Below are 13,141 nucleotides of genomic sequence, written 5' to 3'. Positions count from 1 at the left end.
AACCAGCTACTGGAGAACTTCAGGACTGCTCCGTCTCTCACCGCCTTCCGCTGCCTCCTCAAGACCCACCTGTCTACACTGGACTTGCCTGACCTCAGCACCACGTTACTGGATCTTCAGCTAATGCACTATCCTTACACTATTGCACTACTATTATCATTGTAGACATACCTCGTTGTAATCCTAACTTGTTGCATCCTAGTTCAAATTGTATTTTACCAGTAATATTTGCACTTACTGTAAACTATACTGTATTTAAATATTAGGCTTGAATTGTAAACCTGTACTGCGGTTTTGAAATGCTCTGGTTTGATCCAAGTTCCTCCAAACCTGCAGGTCAAAGTAGTGGGTTCAGCACACTTGATTGTATTCGTTTTTGTATTCGCCAGAGCATGTCTGAAATAATTCCCTGTGGGACAATTACCTTAACTCCACGAGTTCCGGGGTAGCCAATCGGACCCTGGGCTCCAAGGGGACCCTACACAGAAGGAAAAAATATGCTTAAAAAGATGTATTCCACCCCCTTTATCTCTAAATACACAACTGAACAGGTCAAGTCCAGTATACCAGCCATTACAGTCTGGAAACTCCATGCCAATAAAAATGCAACGATCACGAAGGGATGCCACGCACAACAAAAAGACTGCAAGGACGATGCAAGGTTTCTTCTAGTTTTAAATTAATATGTACTGGGGAAGTTACAAAACTTACAAAAACCCCTTTCTCTCCTGGTGGTCCTTCTCTTCCTGGGTGACCCTGTTGAAAGAAAGAGTTTATCCATCATTCCCACCTTCTGATCTGTGCTGTAGCTTGTTAGTCGCACCCCCCCCCCCGCCTGCCTGCCTGCCCGATATCTCTACCATAAAAGAGATTCTTGTCGACGTTAGCTGTGTTCATTTAACAGCATGTTTTTTTTATAAAGATAGAAAGTGTAGGTGATGATTTATTGATTTTCTGTGTTTGTGGCAGGTTCAAATCATCAACGTTTACGCCCCTCCTCTGTCGAAGAAGCTTTCAAACAGACCGTCTGACACCAAAACGGCTAAACAAACTGAGCGCTCGGGTTGTGAAATACTCACCGGAGGACCATCTGACCCTGAAAGTCCGGGCAGACCTGCTTTTCCAACGGGACCCTGCAACAGAAAGGGGCAGGAATTCCACGTTATTACTAATCCCAGAGGTCACGCCAAAGGGACGCTGTTACAGAGTTTTGACAGTGGTTACTTATTTGGGGGCTGTCTCTATATTTTTTTCCTTTTCCATTGATTTAAGACCTGGAAAAAAAATTGAAGCGTTGACCAATTAAGCAAAGAAATTGGTTCAATTAAGTAATTGAGAACTCGGTTGGCACAAAAACCTGAAAACCCTGCAGCTCTCCAGGACCAGGGTTGGCCACCCCTGCTTTAGTCTAAAATGTAAGTGTTGGTATGTCAGACACAGATAGGAAAATAAGCCTGTTTTTTAACCCAGAGTGATTCGTTCAGTACAACAATTAGTCAGTTTAATACTAATGCTTTAATAAACATCAAAACCAACATGCAAATAGCAAACAGGTATTTTATGCATAATTACCACTTTCCACTGGTCCAACAAATGACTTCTAAACCAGACCTAACCTGTGGTGACATCATTCTTTAACAATTCCTTCTTTTTGTAACTGCTTTCCAATACATCTTGGTACCCTCTTGGTCCTTCTACTAAACAAACAATTCCTTTGGTGACTTTTCTTCATGACAGCGATGGTACCCTCTTGGTCCATCTAATAAAGACACTCCCAATGCATGCATCTGACACACACACAACCTGCTGAGATATATTACTGCAAGAGATTGCAACAGAGGGGTACCAGACAGCCCCTAGAACAGCCCATCCACACTCACCTTTTCACCAGGCATTCCAATAGGACCCTGTGGACCAGGAAGACCCTGAAAAGCAAGAACAGCAGCAATTACTGTGGCACAAAAGCAGCATCGGCAGGGCTACTAAACCCTTAGAAACATCATGGGAAACTGGACCTCAGTGATAACAACCACGCAGTAGCATGACCTTTACCGTTGCAAGGTGAACATGGATTTGACGTCATAGCAGAGTGAAATGCATTGGTTAATAATGATTGGAGAGATCCAGTGCAGAAATGTATGGAATTAAATCTGGGAAACTGTCAATCACAGTAACCTAAAGAGATGGGTTAGTGGTCGGATGCACTTGAATGGAGTAAAGGGCTCAAATCCATTTGATAATTAGTAAGATAACAAAAACAGACTGTGGTCACGCATGTCCTGAGCCCATATGGTATAAATACCAGGCATAGAGGCGACACAGATAGAGAAGACTCTAATACCTCCAGGGTCATGGTGGATTAGCGGTGAATCAGTCTGAGGACTCTCTCCAGAGGTTCAGGCAATCTGATCAGTTGTCTATCTCTGTTAATACTAGCGGCACGTATTGGATCTAAACAATAGCGTTCAATGTAGAATGTGACGTGGGTATTTGGAACTAATAAATGGTAACATTGTTAAAATGTGAAACAGTCTGGTCTCATCTTTATAGCGTAACAAAGTAGTTCATTCCAGGTTTACCTTCATTCATAAAGCTTACACTGGCAACTCTGGTGTGAATCCCTGGTTAACAAGACTCAGTGAAAGCAAATGGCAGCAAAATTACACTTAGATTGCACTTAATAGATAACACGTCATATAACACATTTATAATCCATATATTCATATTGAAAATCGTTTTGAAAAAAATTTTGAAGGCTGTTGCGGAATTATAGAATTCGGGTGTAATATTATAAGATTTGATATGTAAGGTTGTAGGTCTTGTTAGCTGAGCAGCAGATTCCCTGGTGAATGCAAGTACATTACCTCCTGTAGTAATAAACTTTAAACTCCATTCCGCTCCCTTACCTGTTCTCCGGGATTTCCTTGCTGCCCAGAGGGGCCAGGCTCACCTAGAGGTCCCTAGAGAAAATAAAACCCGACAAATCACAAATCGTTGTTTTTTTGCTGTGGTTCGTTCTAAAAATGATCAACCAGGTGGTTCTGAAGATATCCATAGGGATGGAAATAAGACTCCCATTCCATAGCAGTTTGATCCATTCCTGGTTTTACTATGAGTTTAATGACACACCTGAGCTTGTTATCTATACACTGTCCTTATGAAGTTTGTAGTAAAACCTGGAATGGGTGAAACGGCTAAGCAATAGGAGTCTTATTTCCATGCCTGTATCTACAAATTCAGCATAGCTTCTAACAACAGTTTTCTATAAATCAAAGCCATCTCCCAGTAGAAGAAGAGAAAGAAATAATGGCACCTCCACCCCAAGTTAATCAGAGTCAACAGCAGTCACCCGATTCCAGAAGTAAGCTTCAATGGGTAATTCCTAGAACATATTAATTCCTAGACCATATGCATATAGAACTGGGTAGCTGTTCATTGTCTTTTGCATCAGAAACTAAAATGTATTAAAAAAGAAAGACTATTTCTTTCTTATATAGTTACCAAGTTTCCTTTAGGCCCTTGAACTCCGTCCACTCCGCGAATTCCCTGAAAGAACAAAAACGACGACGCTTTTTAAAATCAACGATGAAAAAAATGATTGTTTAGCAGAGACCTGTTGCTGTTCTGCATCAAATCTTTTTAATACCAGTGTGCAACGTGCAAAACTAAGGACTCCAAAGACCATCTAAATCGTTTCTTACTATTTTTTTCCACTTCACTGTCCATTGTATAAAAGAAAAGTGCACGATCATCAAAGATCATGTTAATTGTGAACTTGGCTCATAGAGTTCCTTTTGGTCTCTGCGCCATCTGGTGGATGGCTGCTTGCACTGCACCTCCATGAGGGTAAATGTGGTACATATCATGCAGGCATGTCCAATCACAATCCTGGAGGGCCAATCCACTCCAGGTTTAACAGGTACCCTTATATAATTAACTACTTCAGGGTCTCAATGCAGTTTTAACTGGTTGAATTAAACAACTTAGAGCAGGGGTGGAACAAAGACCAGGAATGGAAAGTGCCAGCTTTGGCCACTCCTGATATAGTGGCACTGCTTCAAGCACATGCACATTTGAAAATTAACTAATATATTAGAAAACATATCCGGTTCTTTGTCTGCGTGCTTCAGTTGTGCTAGGTTGTGCAAGGTTTACGTCACTGCGGACCCACTGTGTCACCCAGCTACCCCTCTGCAATGGAAATGTCACTTACGGGCTGTCCAGGGGGGCCTGCAGATCCTCGGGGTCCAACTAAACCACGGATACCCTGCAGGAAAGAACAAGTGAGTCAAGATACATGTCTACAACCTTGATGAAAAGCAAGCTAAACAATGAGAAGCCTTACTAGAGACAAACACTGCACAGCGGTCCTGAAACAGCAACACAAGGCACCGATGTGGATTACTGGTGTATGTTGGTTCATAAAGACCATATGAAAATGTGACACCATACTGACATACCACAGGAGCTGCACCCCTTAGTCAAACAGCCATGCACCTGCTACTGCAGCAGTAAGATGTAATTTCCTACCTGTGCAAAATAAATATCATTGTATCATAACAGCATCTCAACGTAAATACCAACGTGCCAGGCCTATCTGAGAATAATGTAATCATTATTAACACTGTTTCAGGTGCTGGACTTTAAACCACAGGTGAATCGTGTTTTCAACTACACAATAAAATCGAGAAGGGAGCGAAAATTTCACAATGCTGCAAAAGTACCTTTGATTCTGCCCAATACAATAAAACACATGCAGATTGCTTTAAAAATGAGCCTGTGCCACATGCTTGCGATGCCTGTTTGAAGTCGCCAGCTGTTTAAGTAATTTTATGAGGCAGAGTTGGGTGCCGGGCCTGCTATGCAACTGTGTGAGCTGCCAAAGCCTCCCATACACAACCGACATCTGTGTTTTGCAGGGAAAGTGATTGATATGGAAATGACAACATCACCCGCTGCTGAGCTGAAGCAGGTTCCCGGTGCATCTCTTCATCTCCAGAAAGACAAACACGCGGCTCTCATTGCTGAGAACCTGTGAGTAATGCCAGTGCAACGGAGTGCGTTCAAACGCTTTCGGTGCGGCTTGAAAACAAACATGGGGAAGTACCTGATGGAATGGTAACTATTTTTGCTTATTAGAATATGAAATATGGAATATAGTAAATATGGACTGGAGAGGAGGAAAACTATTGACCATAGAGTCTGAGGACCACTGTGCAGAGGGTCTGTAAACAAAGCTACAAAATGACATTTAGGGTGTTAAATTACAGTGGAACCAATTTGTTAAATTGACAGGAGTTGTTATTTGTTTTTGTTTTTTTTTTTTTTTTTTGCTCATTGGAGCAGCAGACCACACTACTGCCACCCAGCCTGGATATGCAAGTTGCATAATTAGTTTTAGCAGAATAGCTAAATCTGAAAATGCAATTACAGTGAAACCTGCACATGACAGCCGAGCAAGGGGCCATGTCTTCACACAGAGATGATTTAACATGGGATATACTGTATCTCTACACAGGGATCCGTAAGTGTATTAATTCAGGTACTCACCGGTTCACCAGCCAAGCCTCTTGGTCCTGCAGGTCCATCAGGTCCCTGTAACACAAAGAGCAGTACATGTTACACACTGACGTGCAATTCAAAAGAGAGCACCAGGACTAACAGTAACTTCTGGCTGTTGGTATATACAGCTGTGGCCAAAAGTTTTGCATCACCTAGAATTTTAGGATTGAGACATAATAAAAATAATTTAAACCTATATGAACATAAATTCGATATTTTATTTAACATCATGTAATCAATAAAACTACAAAATGATATCGCAAAAGTCTACCGGAAGCCATAAAAGTAGTCCAGTATTTCATGTTAGATTTCGAAATATCACATTTTTCAATTTTTGATATTGAAAACTACAAAGCGGTATGTAATTCAATATGTTAATGTAACATTATTTAGCAGGTTTCATTTCTCTTTATGAGGCAAAATTGGGTTGTGCAAAACATTTGGCCATAGCTGTATATATTCAGGTTATAAAGATATTGATAAGACGGTATTTATCAATGATGTAATGGATTGAAGAATGCATATTTTTGGATTCCAACTGCATTCAAAACACACTCCGGAGATGTTCCTTTAGAAGACATTGAGAAAGATACGTTTGCCGTTTCATTTATTGTTTTTTTTTTAGTATTTCTAAACATACAGTAAATTGATTCTAAAATGAATCCATGAATGAAAATGAACTCTCTAAAACTGCAAAAAGAATGCACTACGAGCAGGATATTTATGTAGTGTGTGCGCGCGTGTGCGCGTGAGTGTGTGGGTGTGGGTGTGTGTGTGCGTGTGCGTATGGGTGTGGGTGTGTATGGGGATGTGTGCGTGTGTGTGTGTGTGTGTATGTGTGTGGGTGTGTGTGAGTGTGTGTGTGTGTGTGTGTGTCCTTGTGGATGTGGGTGTGGATGTGGGTGTGAGTGTGGGTGTGTGTATGGGGGTGTGCGTGTGTGTGTGGATGTGGGTGTGGATGTGGGTGTGAGTGTGGGTGTGTGTATGGGGGTGTGCGTGTGTGTGTGTGTGTGTGTGTGTGTGTGTGTGTGTGTGTTATAATATCTAACTTCAAACTTCACAGAACAAACTATTACAATTGAGAAGAAAGCCTACAAACAGGAGCAGGAACACTCCCAAGCTGAATAAGGATTTGAGAAGCTGGCAGTACTGAAGCGAGCAGAAGGCAGGAATCACACAGCTCCAGATGTTGGCTTGACACATTTGCCCGTCTGCGTAACGTGACTGGAGCCCACAAAGCTCTCTCATCCCAGTCCCAGATTGGGAGGTCTGCCTTGAATCTCAATGTAATTGTCTATTTCTTCCTCCTGTTTACAGCTCCTCACTTCCAAAGCGTTTCCACGGCTACAGAACCCCTTGAGTGAGCTATAGAGAACTTGCAATGCATAACTTAGCTGTTGGGTTCCAGTTTTGTAAAATTAACAGACGTTTGACCTCTTTCCAAAATAACGGCGTTCATTAACAAATGGAGTAAACGCTTTGAAAATATGACTCCGTATCCAACAGTCCTTTCGGATTGCATTTGGGTATATAATCTGCTAAACTGTCCATTTCCTACAACTATGCATGTTGTCTGACATTGCTTGGAAACCTCCTTCCGTGGGTGTGTGTTGTTCTTAAATGTTATCAAATTAACCTTCTCAGCTAATCAAGTTTCATGTTAAGAGGGCATTATCCTGGTGTATCCTCAATAAAACCTTCCCAAATTGTCCAGCAACGACCATGTGTGTGGTCCCACATACAACCCTCAATAATTAAAACTTTAATATCTGTTTTATGTACATTCATAATTTTGATCAAAACAGCTTGCATGTCAACCTATCCCGATAACACAGGAATGTTGTTTTTTTTTCCAAATACTTATCATATTATGCGTTCTTGTTATATCTATGTGTACAGATTTCAAGATATATGTCTGCTTCTTGTTATTCTAAGTATAGGTCGACTGAGCAATGCAGGGTACTAGAATAAAGAGCATAGAATAGGTTTAAATTAGAGTCTCATGGCTTGTCTTACCTTTTATGATGCTTTCCAATCACTGTGAAAGGTTCTTCTTGCAATTACTCAAATGCTGTATTTCTATTGCTTTTTGATCAGTCTGGGTTTCAGGTGCTTGGGGTTTATAAGCGGTTCTTCACTTCAGACAGCCATAGACATATGTTACGTAGGCTAGCTCGGTCTTTGTGGTTCTAAGCACCAGCGCCATCTAGTGAACACCCCTTGTGGATTGAGGTTAGTGCCAGCGCCTTCTAGCGTGAAGACGTACTGCTTGCAACTGGAACTCAAGAGCAACTCCTCCCAACTACCTCGGGTCACAGACTTCTCAATTTGAGCGTATTGCCATGAGAAGAACCATTCTGCATGATTGCAAACAAAGGGACAGTGCAATAAGGTTCAAATGCAAGTCTGGAGACACAGTGACTTGGATTCAGAACCTTGAAAATCATCCGCTGAGCCAAGCCGGATTTGAACCCAGGTCCAGGTATCCTGCGCTACTACTGTGGTATTCTTACCCTCTCGCCAGGCTCCCCGACAGGGCCATGAAATCCTGGCTTTCCAAGTTCTCCCTAAAGCAAACAAGAGAGAGAGAGAGAGAGAGAGAGAGAGAGAGAGAGAGAGAGAGAGAGAGAGAGAGAGAGAGAGAGAGAGGTGATTAACTGTTTGACATAAGAACTTGTTCAAGTAGCCACGTCCCTGTCCAATCCTGTTCAATCTGATGCTAAGACACACAGCAACCCCGTAATAAAAAAAAAGAAAAAACAGGCATTCTTCTGGTATACATACTTGCAGCAGGAGGAGGTTATACATTAGATCGCTAAGAATGGATCTGGCTTCTAGTAAGCAAACAGACATAAAAAGGGGGTAGCCATCAAAGTTTTATAGGAAACACATCTGAGAAAACACATGGGATATGCACCTTTTGGAGCACCTTAAAAAATTTAAAAAAACCTTAGCTTTCTATTAATAAATACAGTGGCAGTGTAAGAGATCAGGGTTACGTGTTTTAGTGTAACAGCAATCTATTATTTTCACTTACTCTGTGTCCTTTATCCCCTGGGAGACCTGGAAGACCGTCAAAGCCTCTGTCGCCCTTTAAAACAAAGACAAGCCATTAACAGCAAGCACTTTGTTTTTTGAGTGAAAATGTTTAAGCTAATGTTCTAATGGGGAAAGTGTCATGCTGGAGAAATAATTAAGCGTTATCACAGCTACGGAAAAACGTAATCTCTTAGTTTATATTACTTAGCTGTTTGGTTCCAGGTCTGTAAAATTTACAGCTGTTTTTTCCCTCTTTCAAAAAGCGGAGACTGGAGGAAACACTTAGTGTGGCATGAGCCGGAGCGTTTGTCTACTTGACTTAGTGACACAGTCTGTTTTTACTGAGTGTTTTTAAAGTGGTTGATTATTACAGCTGCCCTAACAGATCCACTTCCTAAAAAATGTTACAACTCTGTCACACAAAATCTACAGCAGCGTGACTCTGTAAGTGTACAGCTGTGTTACGATAAAGAGTGGGAACCGAAGACTACAACTAAAACACTTTAACGTCAGCATCGCTCTGACAGGCCCAACAAATCAGAGGTCGGAGGTCATGACACAACAGTACGCAATGATTGGTCACAGTGCAGAAGAACACATGCAGAATACCCATGCCAACTTTCATTTCAATAGCTTAAAGATTATTGTATGTATGTATGTGTGTCAAGGGATGAAAATAAAACCATTGCATAGCAGTTTCATCCATTCCAGGTTTTAACACCAGCTTGATCAACCCCAGTGTATAGGTAACAAGCTCAGGAATCAAGAATGGATCAAACTGCTGTGCAATGGGAGTCTTATTTCCATCCCTGGTGTATGCATGCATGCACAGGTATGTATGTACAGATATAAAGTCAACTATATTCCCTTTACTTGGGATTAGAGGACAGAAGAAAGGGTAATCAAAAAGAAATGTGTGGCGATGAGGACGGAGTGAGATGAATAAAGGAGATTAAAACAAGATGATCCGAGAGGCCCTGCCGAGAGAGAGAAGAGAGAAGAGAGAAGAGAGAGGGACCTCTCAAAGTGACGGGCGGGGCGGGGGGGCTAATTAGACATGCGGGTGAAATAAAAATGCACAGCACATTCCTGTCCGGTCCGGTACTCACCTTACCCCCCACCTCTCCAGGCACACCTCTGATCCCGTCGGTCCCTGCCCGCCCCTGTAAAACACACGGCACAGTCAGTCTCCCAGCGCAGTGGTTAGGGGGGCTAACATGTTTAGTTATGAATCGAGCCAGCTACTCCTGTAACCACCCCCTGGGCCATCAATACTGATTCTAAATTGGAATGAAACTGTGGTGCAGTTATCAGGTAAGTGTACTCCTGACATGAAGTATCACACAGCACTAGAGATGTCTCTTGTGATACAGGCCAGGTATCACTACACAGATACCCGCAGTCCACAATTATAATTCTTATATCTGTGTTTTTTAATCAAAATAAAGTATCATGCTCTGCCTATCATGATTTCTATTGCACTGCAGTCTTAATGTATTATTCCAACCGTAGTGCTTTGATCATTCATACGATAACTTATTTTGCTAGTGAAGCTGTATCACAAACTGTGCTTTACAAATAGACTTTACAAATAGAGTTTGTCTATTTGATTATATGCAATTATATATATATATATATATATATATTGTTTTTGCATATAATTGCATATAGCAGACCCAGCTATTGATGTGATACAGCCAACTGAAACATCTTTGTATTACATAGCTTGTATCCGATGGTTTGTTTCAAATATAAATCACATCACATTTTAATTAGTTATATTGTTTAATTATTGCTATTACTGTATAGGGTGCTTTGTAAGATACTAGATTTCCACCCACTCAGTTGTATTCTCTACAACAGTTGCACCATAAATTGGTAGAATTGATGTAATTCTGAGTTAAATATAAGACCTAAATCTTGATCTAGACCCAAATCCCTGTTCAGATTCTTACCCTCTTTCCAACTTTCCCTGGCATTCCGATTGGACCCGGAATTCCCTTTGGACCCTGAAAAACAAGGATATTCAGATGAAACCTGGAATCAACCAGCAACATTGATTACAGTGACTGGAATTAGAGGTATAAATCAGCTGTCAATTTATCAATGCAACTTTCTTATTCTAAAGCAAGAAGGAAAAAAAAAATGTGTAGAATCGTATACAATGGTGTAGTTAACGTCTTTTTTTATGAGAATCACTTACCTGGGGTCCCATGTCACCTGAGTCTCCTTTCTGACCGGAAGCTCCAGGTAGACCCTAAAAATAAATACATACGCAGGCTTGAAAAACTGAAAACACAGCGGTGTTGAAACCATAAATCACTCCAATTAGTAATCGTCTAGCTAATGAAGCGACACAGCAAAAGCATACAGCCGTTGTAAGAAAGGAAAATATTAAAAAATTGCTTGTTGGTAGTTATACCACCCAAGCTTATCAAAGCAAAACAATTTCTGCTCATGGAGTAACTGACTTAATTACTGCAGATTTGTCCACGGCATTTGAAGATTATTTTCTTTGAACTTCGTTGAAGGAAAGGAAACAGCCTTCGGAAATCCCCAACGATTCAAGGCAGTGAACTGTGAAAGACCCACACTGCATATTTCAATGTCAGGGTCTCACGACACTCCAGCTCGCAATTTCCATTCTGCTGGGATTTCATTCGCTTAGGGACACATTAATGCAGCAGAAAACACAACACAAAGTGTAAACTGCCTGGGAGCACTCAAATGAGTCCTTTGGCTCTTAAAATGAACACGAGCAGCAATGATACATGGACCTTGACCATTCTCTTATACACCTTGGCAATGATGCAGTTTTCCCATGGTTATACGATGCATTCATCACAGTTGTGTACCCTGGTTTGCCATGGTGTTTAACATGCTTTACCCTACCTCGTTATTCTTTACAATGCTTGCCTATGCTTTAACCATGCTTTATCACACTTTGCTATGCTTTTACTATGGGAAACATTTATAAGGTCTGCTATTCCCGAACAGTTTTCAAACTCCACTTGTTATTAAAATCTACATTCACATTTCATGAGGAGTGTTTTTTCTTTTTAATTGATCATGCCCAATTATAGATTCACCTGCTTAATATCCAAAACTATTTTCTGGTGCTGTGTATATAAACATAAGATGGTGGAAATACTCACACAAGTACCCACAAACATTTCAGTTTTTAGTAAACTGAGTGTATTCGATTTTTAAAAAGAAGCAAGGAGAGGTTATTGAAAGATAATGATCCCTGCAAGTTTTTTTTTAATCATACTGCTTTACTAATTGTACTGTGGATCTTTCCAATTTCTGCTGCTGACAGATCTCATTCAGTCTTCTGTCACAGGGTAATGTCACCGTCCCACAGCACTGCGTGTGTCTCTGTGTGTTTGGCATGTTATCAGATGGTGAAAGCACGGAGCAGTGTGCGTACCAGAGGTCCCTGTCTTCCAGTCATCCCCAGCGGCCCTGGAGGTCCTTTCAGAGAAAGCTACAGGGAGAACAGAAAATGTGTTTAGAATTTACATCCCGATACATTTAGTACAGGTGCTTCCTAACTGTCTGCGTAGATAAATCAGCGTTACCAAGCAAGAAGAACTTCCTGTGGAAATTCCTTTGCAAAGATTCATGAGATTTGGAAGTCTCTTATACTCTTTTAACAGTCTCCCTCTGTACTGGTGGAGCAGAGAAAGAGAAAGGGAGGCTCTTATACTTTCTGAACAGCCTCCCTCTGCTCTGTGCTGGTGGAGCAGAGAAAGAGAAAGGGAGGCTCTTATATTCTCTTAACAGCCTCCCTCTGTTCTGGTGGAGCAGAGCAATAAAGGGAGGCTCTTATACTCTCTGAACAGCCTCTCTCTGATCTGTGCTGGTGGAGCAGAAAAAGAGAAATGAAGGCTCTTATATTCTCTTAACAGCCTCCCTCTGTTCTGGTGGAGCAGAGCAATAAAGGGAGGCTCTTATACTCTCTGAACAGCCTCCCTCTGCTCTGTGCTGGTGGAGCAGAGAAAGAGAAAGGGAGGCTCTTATACTCTCTGAACAGCCTCCCTCTGATCTGTGCTTGTGGAGCAGAGAAAGAGAAAGGGAGGCTATTATACTCTCTTAACAGCCTCTTTCTCTATAAAAATATAGATAAAAATGAAAAACAATCGTGTGTGACTCAAATCAGGTGACTTGGAGAAGCTTCAACTCCACAATGGCTGGGGGAGAGGAGGAGCTTCAACTCCACAATGGCTGGGGAAGAGGTGAAAAGATTCCTCACCTTGGTCTGCTGGAGAATAGCTTGAGCCTGAGCCTCTTGAGCAGAGATTACCGGACCCTTCTGACCATCGTTTCCATACTGGAACTGTGAGGGGAAGGGGGGTGGTGAAAAGAGATGACATCATCCGCATTGCATCAACAGCATTGGATTTTAAATTCCCATTAGCAGATGGCACACTAAGTATGCAGAATACCTATGTAGAATGTACAATCCATATAAACTGAAAATTCCACATGTGATCAGCCTTATTCTCCATATGTCTATATATACATTTAGGTGGAACTT

The 13,141-nt window shown here is 41.4% G+C and overlaps 1 protein-coding gene across 2 annotated transcripts in view; it reads right to left on the bottom strand.

The window, feature by feature from the left end:
• Window positions 1-13,141, bottom strand: part of LOC117970876 (collagen alpha-1(XI) chain-like) — a 133,857-nt gene that overhangs the window by 60,318 nt on the left and 60,398 nt on the right. For both annotated transcript variants that reach the window (XM_059007210.1, XM_059007211.1), the window contains 15 exons: window positions 12,857-12,940; window positions 12,032-12,088; window positions 10,805-10,858; window positions 10,557-10,610; window positions 9,711-9,764; window positions 8,600-8,653; window positions 8,076-8,129; window positions 5,551-5,595; window positions 4,214-4,267; window positions 3,502-3,546; window positions 2,907-2,960; window positions 1,881-1,925; window positions 1,080-1,133; window positions 712-756; window positions 425-478 (listed from right to left, as the gene is read on the bottom strand). In XM_059007210.1, the coding sequence (XP_058863193.1) occupies window positions 425-478; window positions 712-756; window positions 1,080-1,133; window positions 1,881-1,925; window positions 2,907-2,960; window positions 3,502-3,546; window positions 4,214-4,267; window positions 5,551-5,595; window positions 8,076-8,129; window positions 8,600-8,653; window positions 9,711-9,764; window positions 10,557-10,610; window positions 10,805-10,858; window positions 12,032-12,088; window positions 12,857-12,940 (807 nt within the window). The remainder of the gene's footprint in view (window positions 1-424; window positions 479-711; window positions 757-1,079; window positions 1,134-1,880; window positions 1,926-2,906; window positions 2,961-3,501; window positions 3,547-4,213; window positions 4,268-5,550; window positions 5,596-8,075; window positions 8,130-8,599; window positions 8,654-9,710; window positions 9,765-10,556; window positions 10,611-10,804; window positions 10,859-12,031; window positions 12,089-12,856; window positions 12,941-13,141) is intronic.

The sequence above is a fragment of the Acipenser ruthenus genome, chromosome 34 (genome assembly GCF_902713425.1).
Source record: "Acipenser ruthenus chromosome 34, fAciRut3.2 maternal haplotype, whole genome shotgun sequence".
Classification (NCBI taxonomy): Eukaryota; Metazoa; Chordata; class Actinopteri; order Acipenseriformes; family Acipenseridae; genus Acipenser; species Acipenser ruthenus.
The sequence above is the reverse complement of the archived record's forward strand: the minus strand, read 5'-3'. Positions and strand labels throughout refer to the sequence as shown.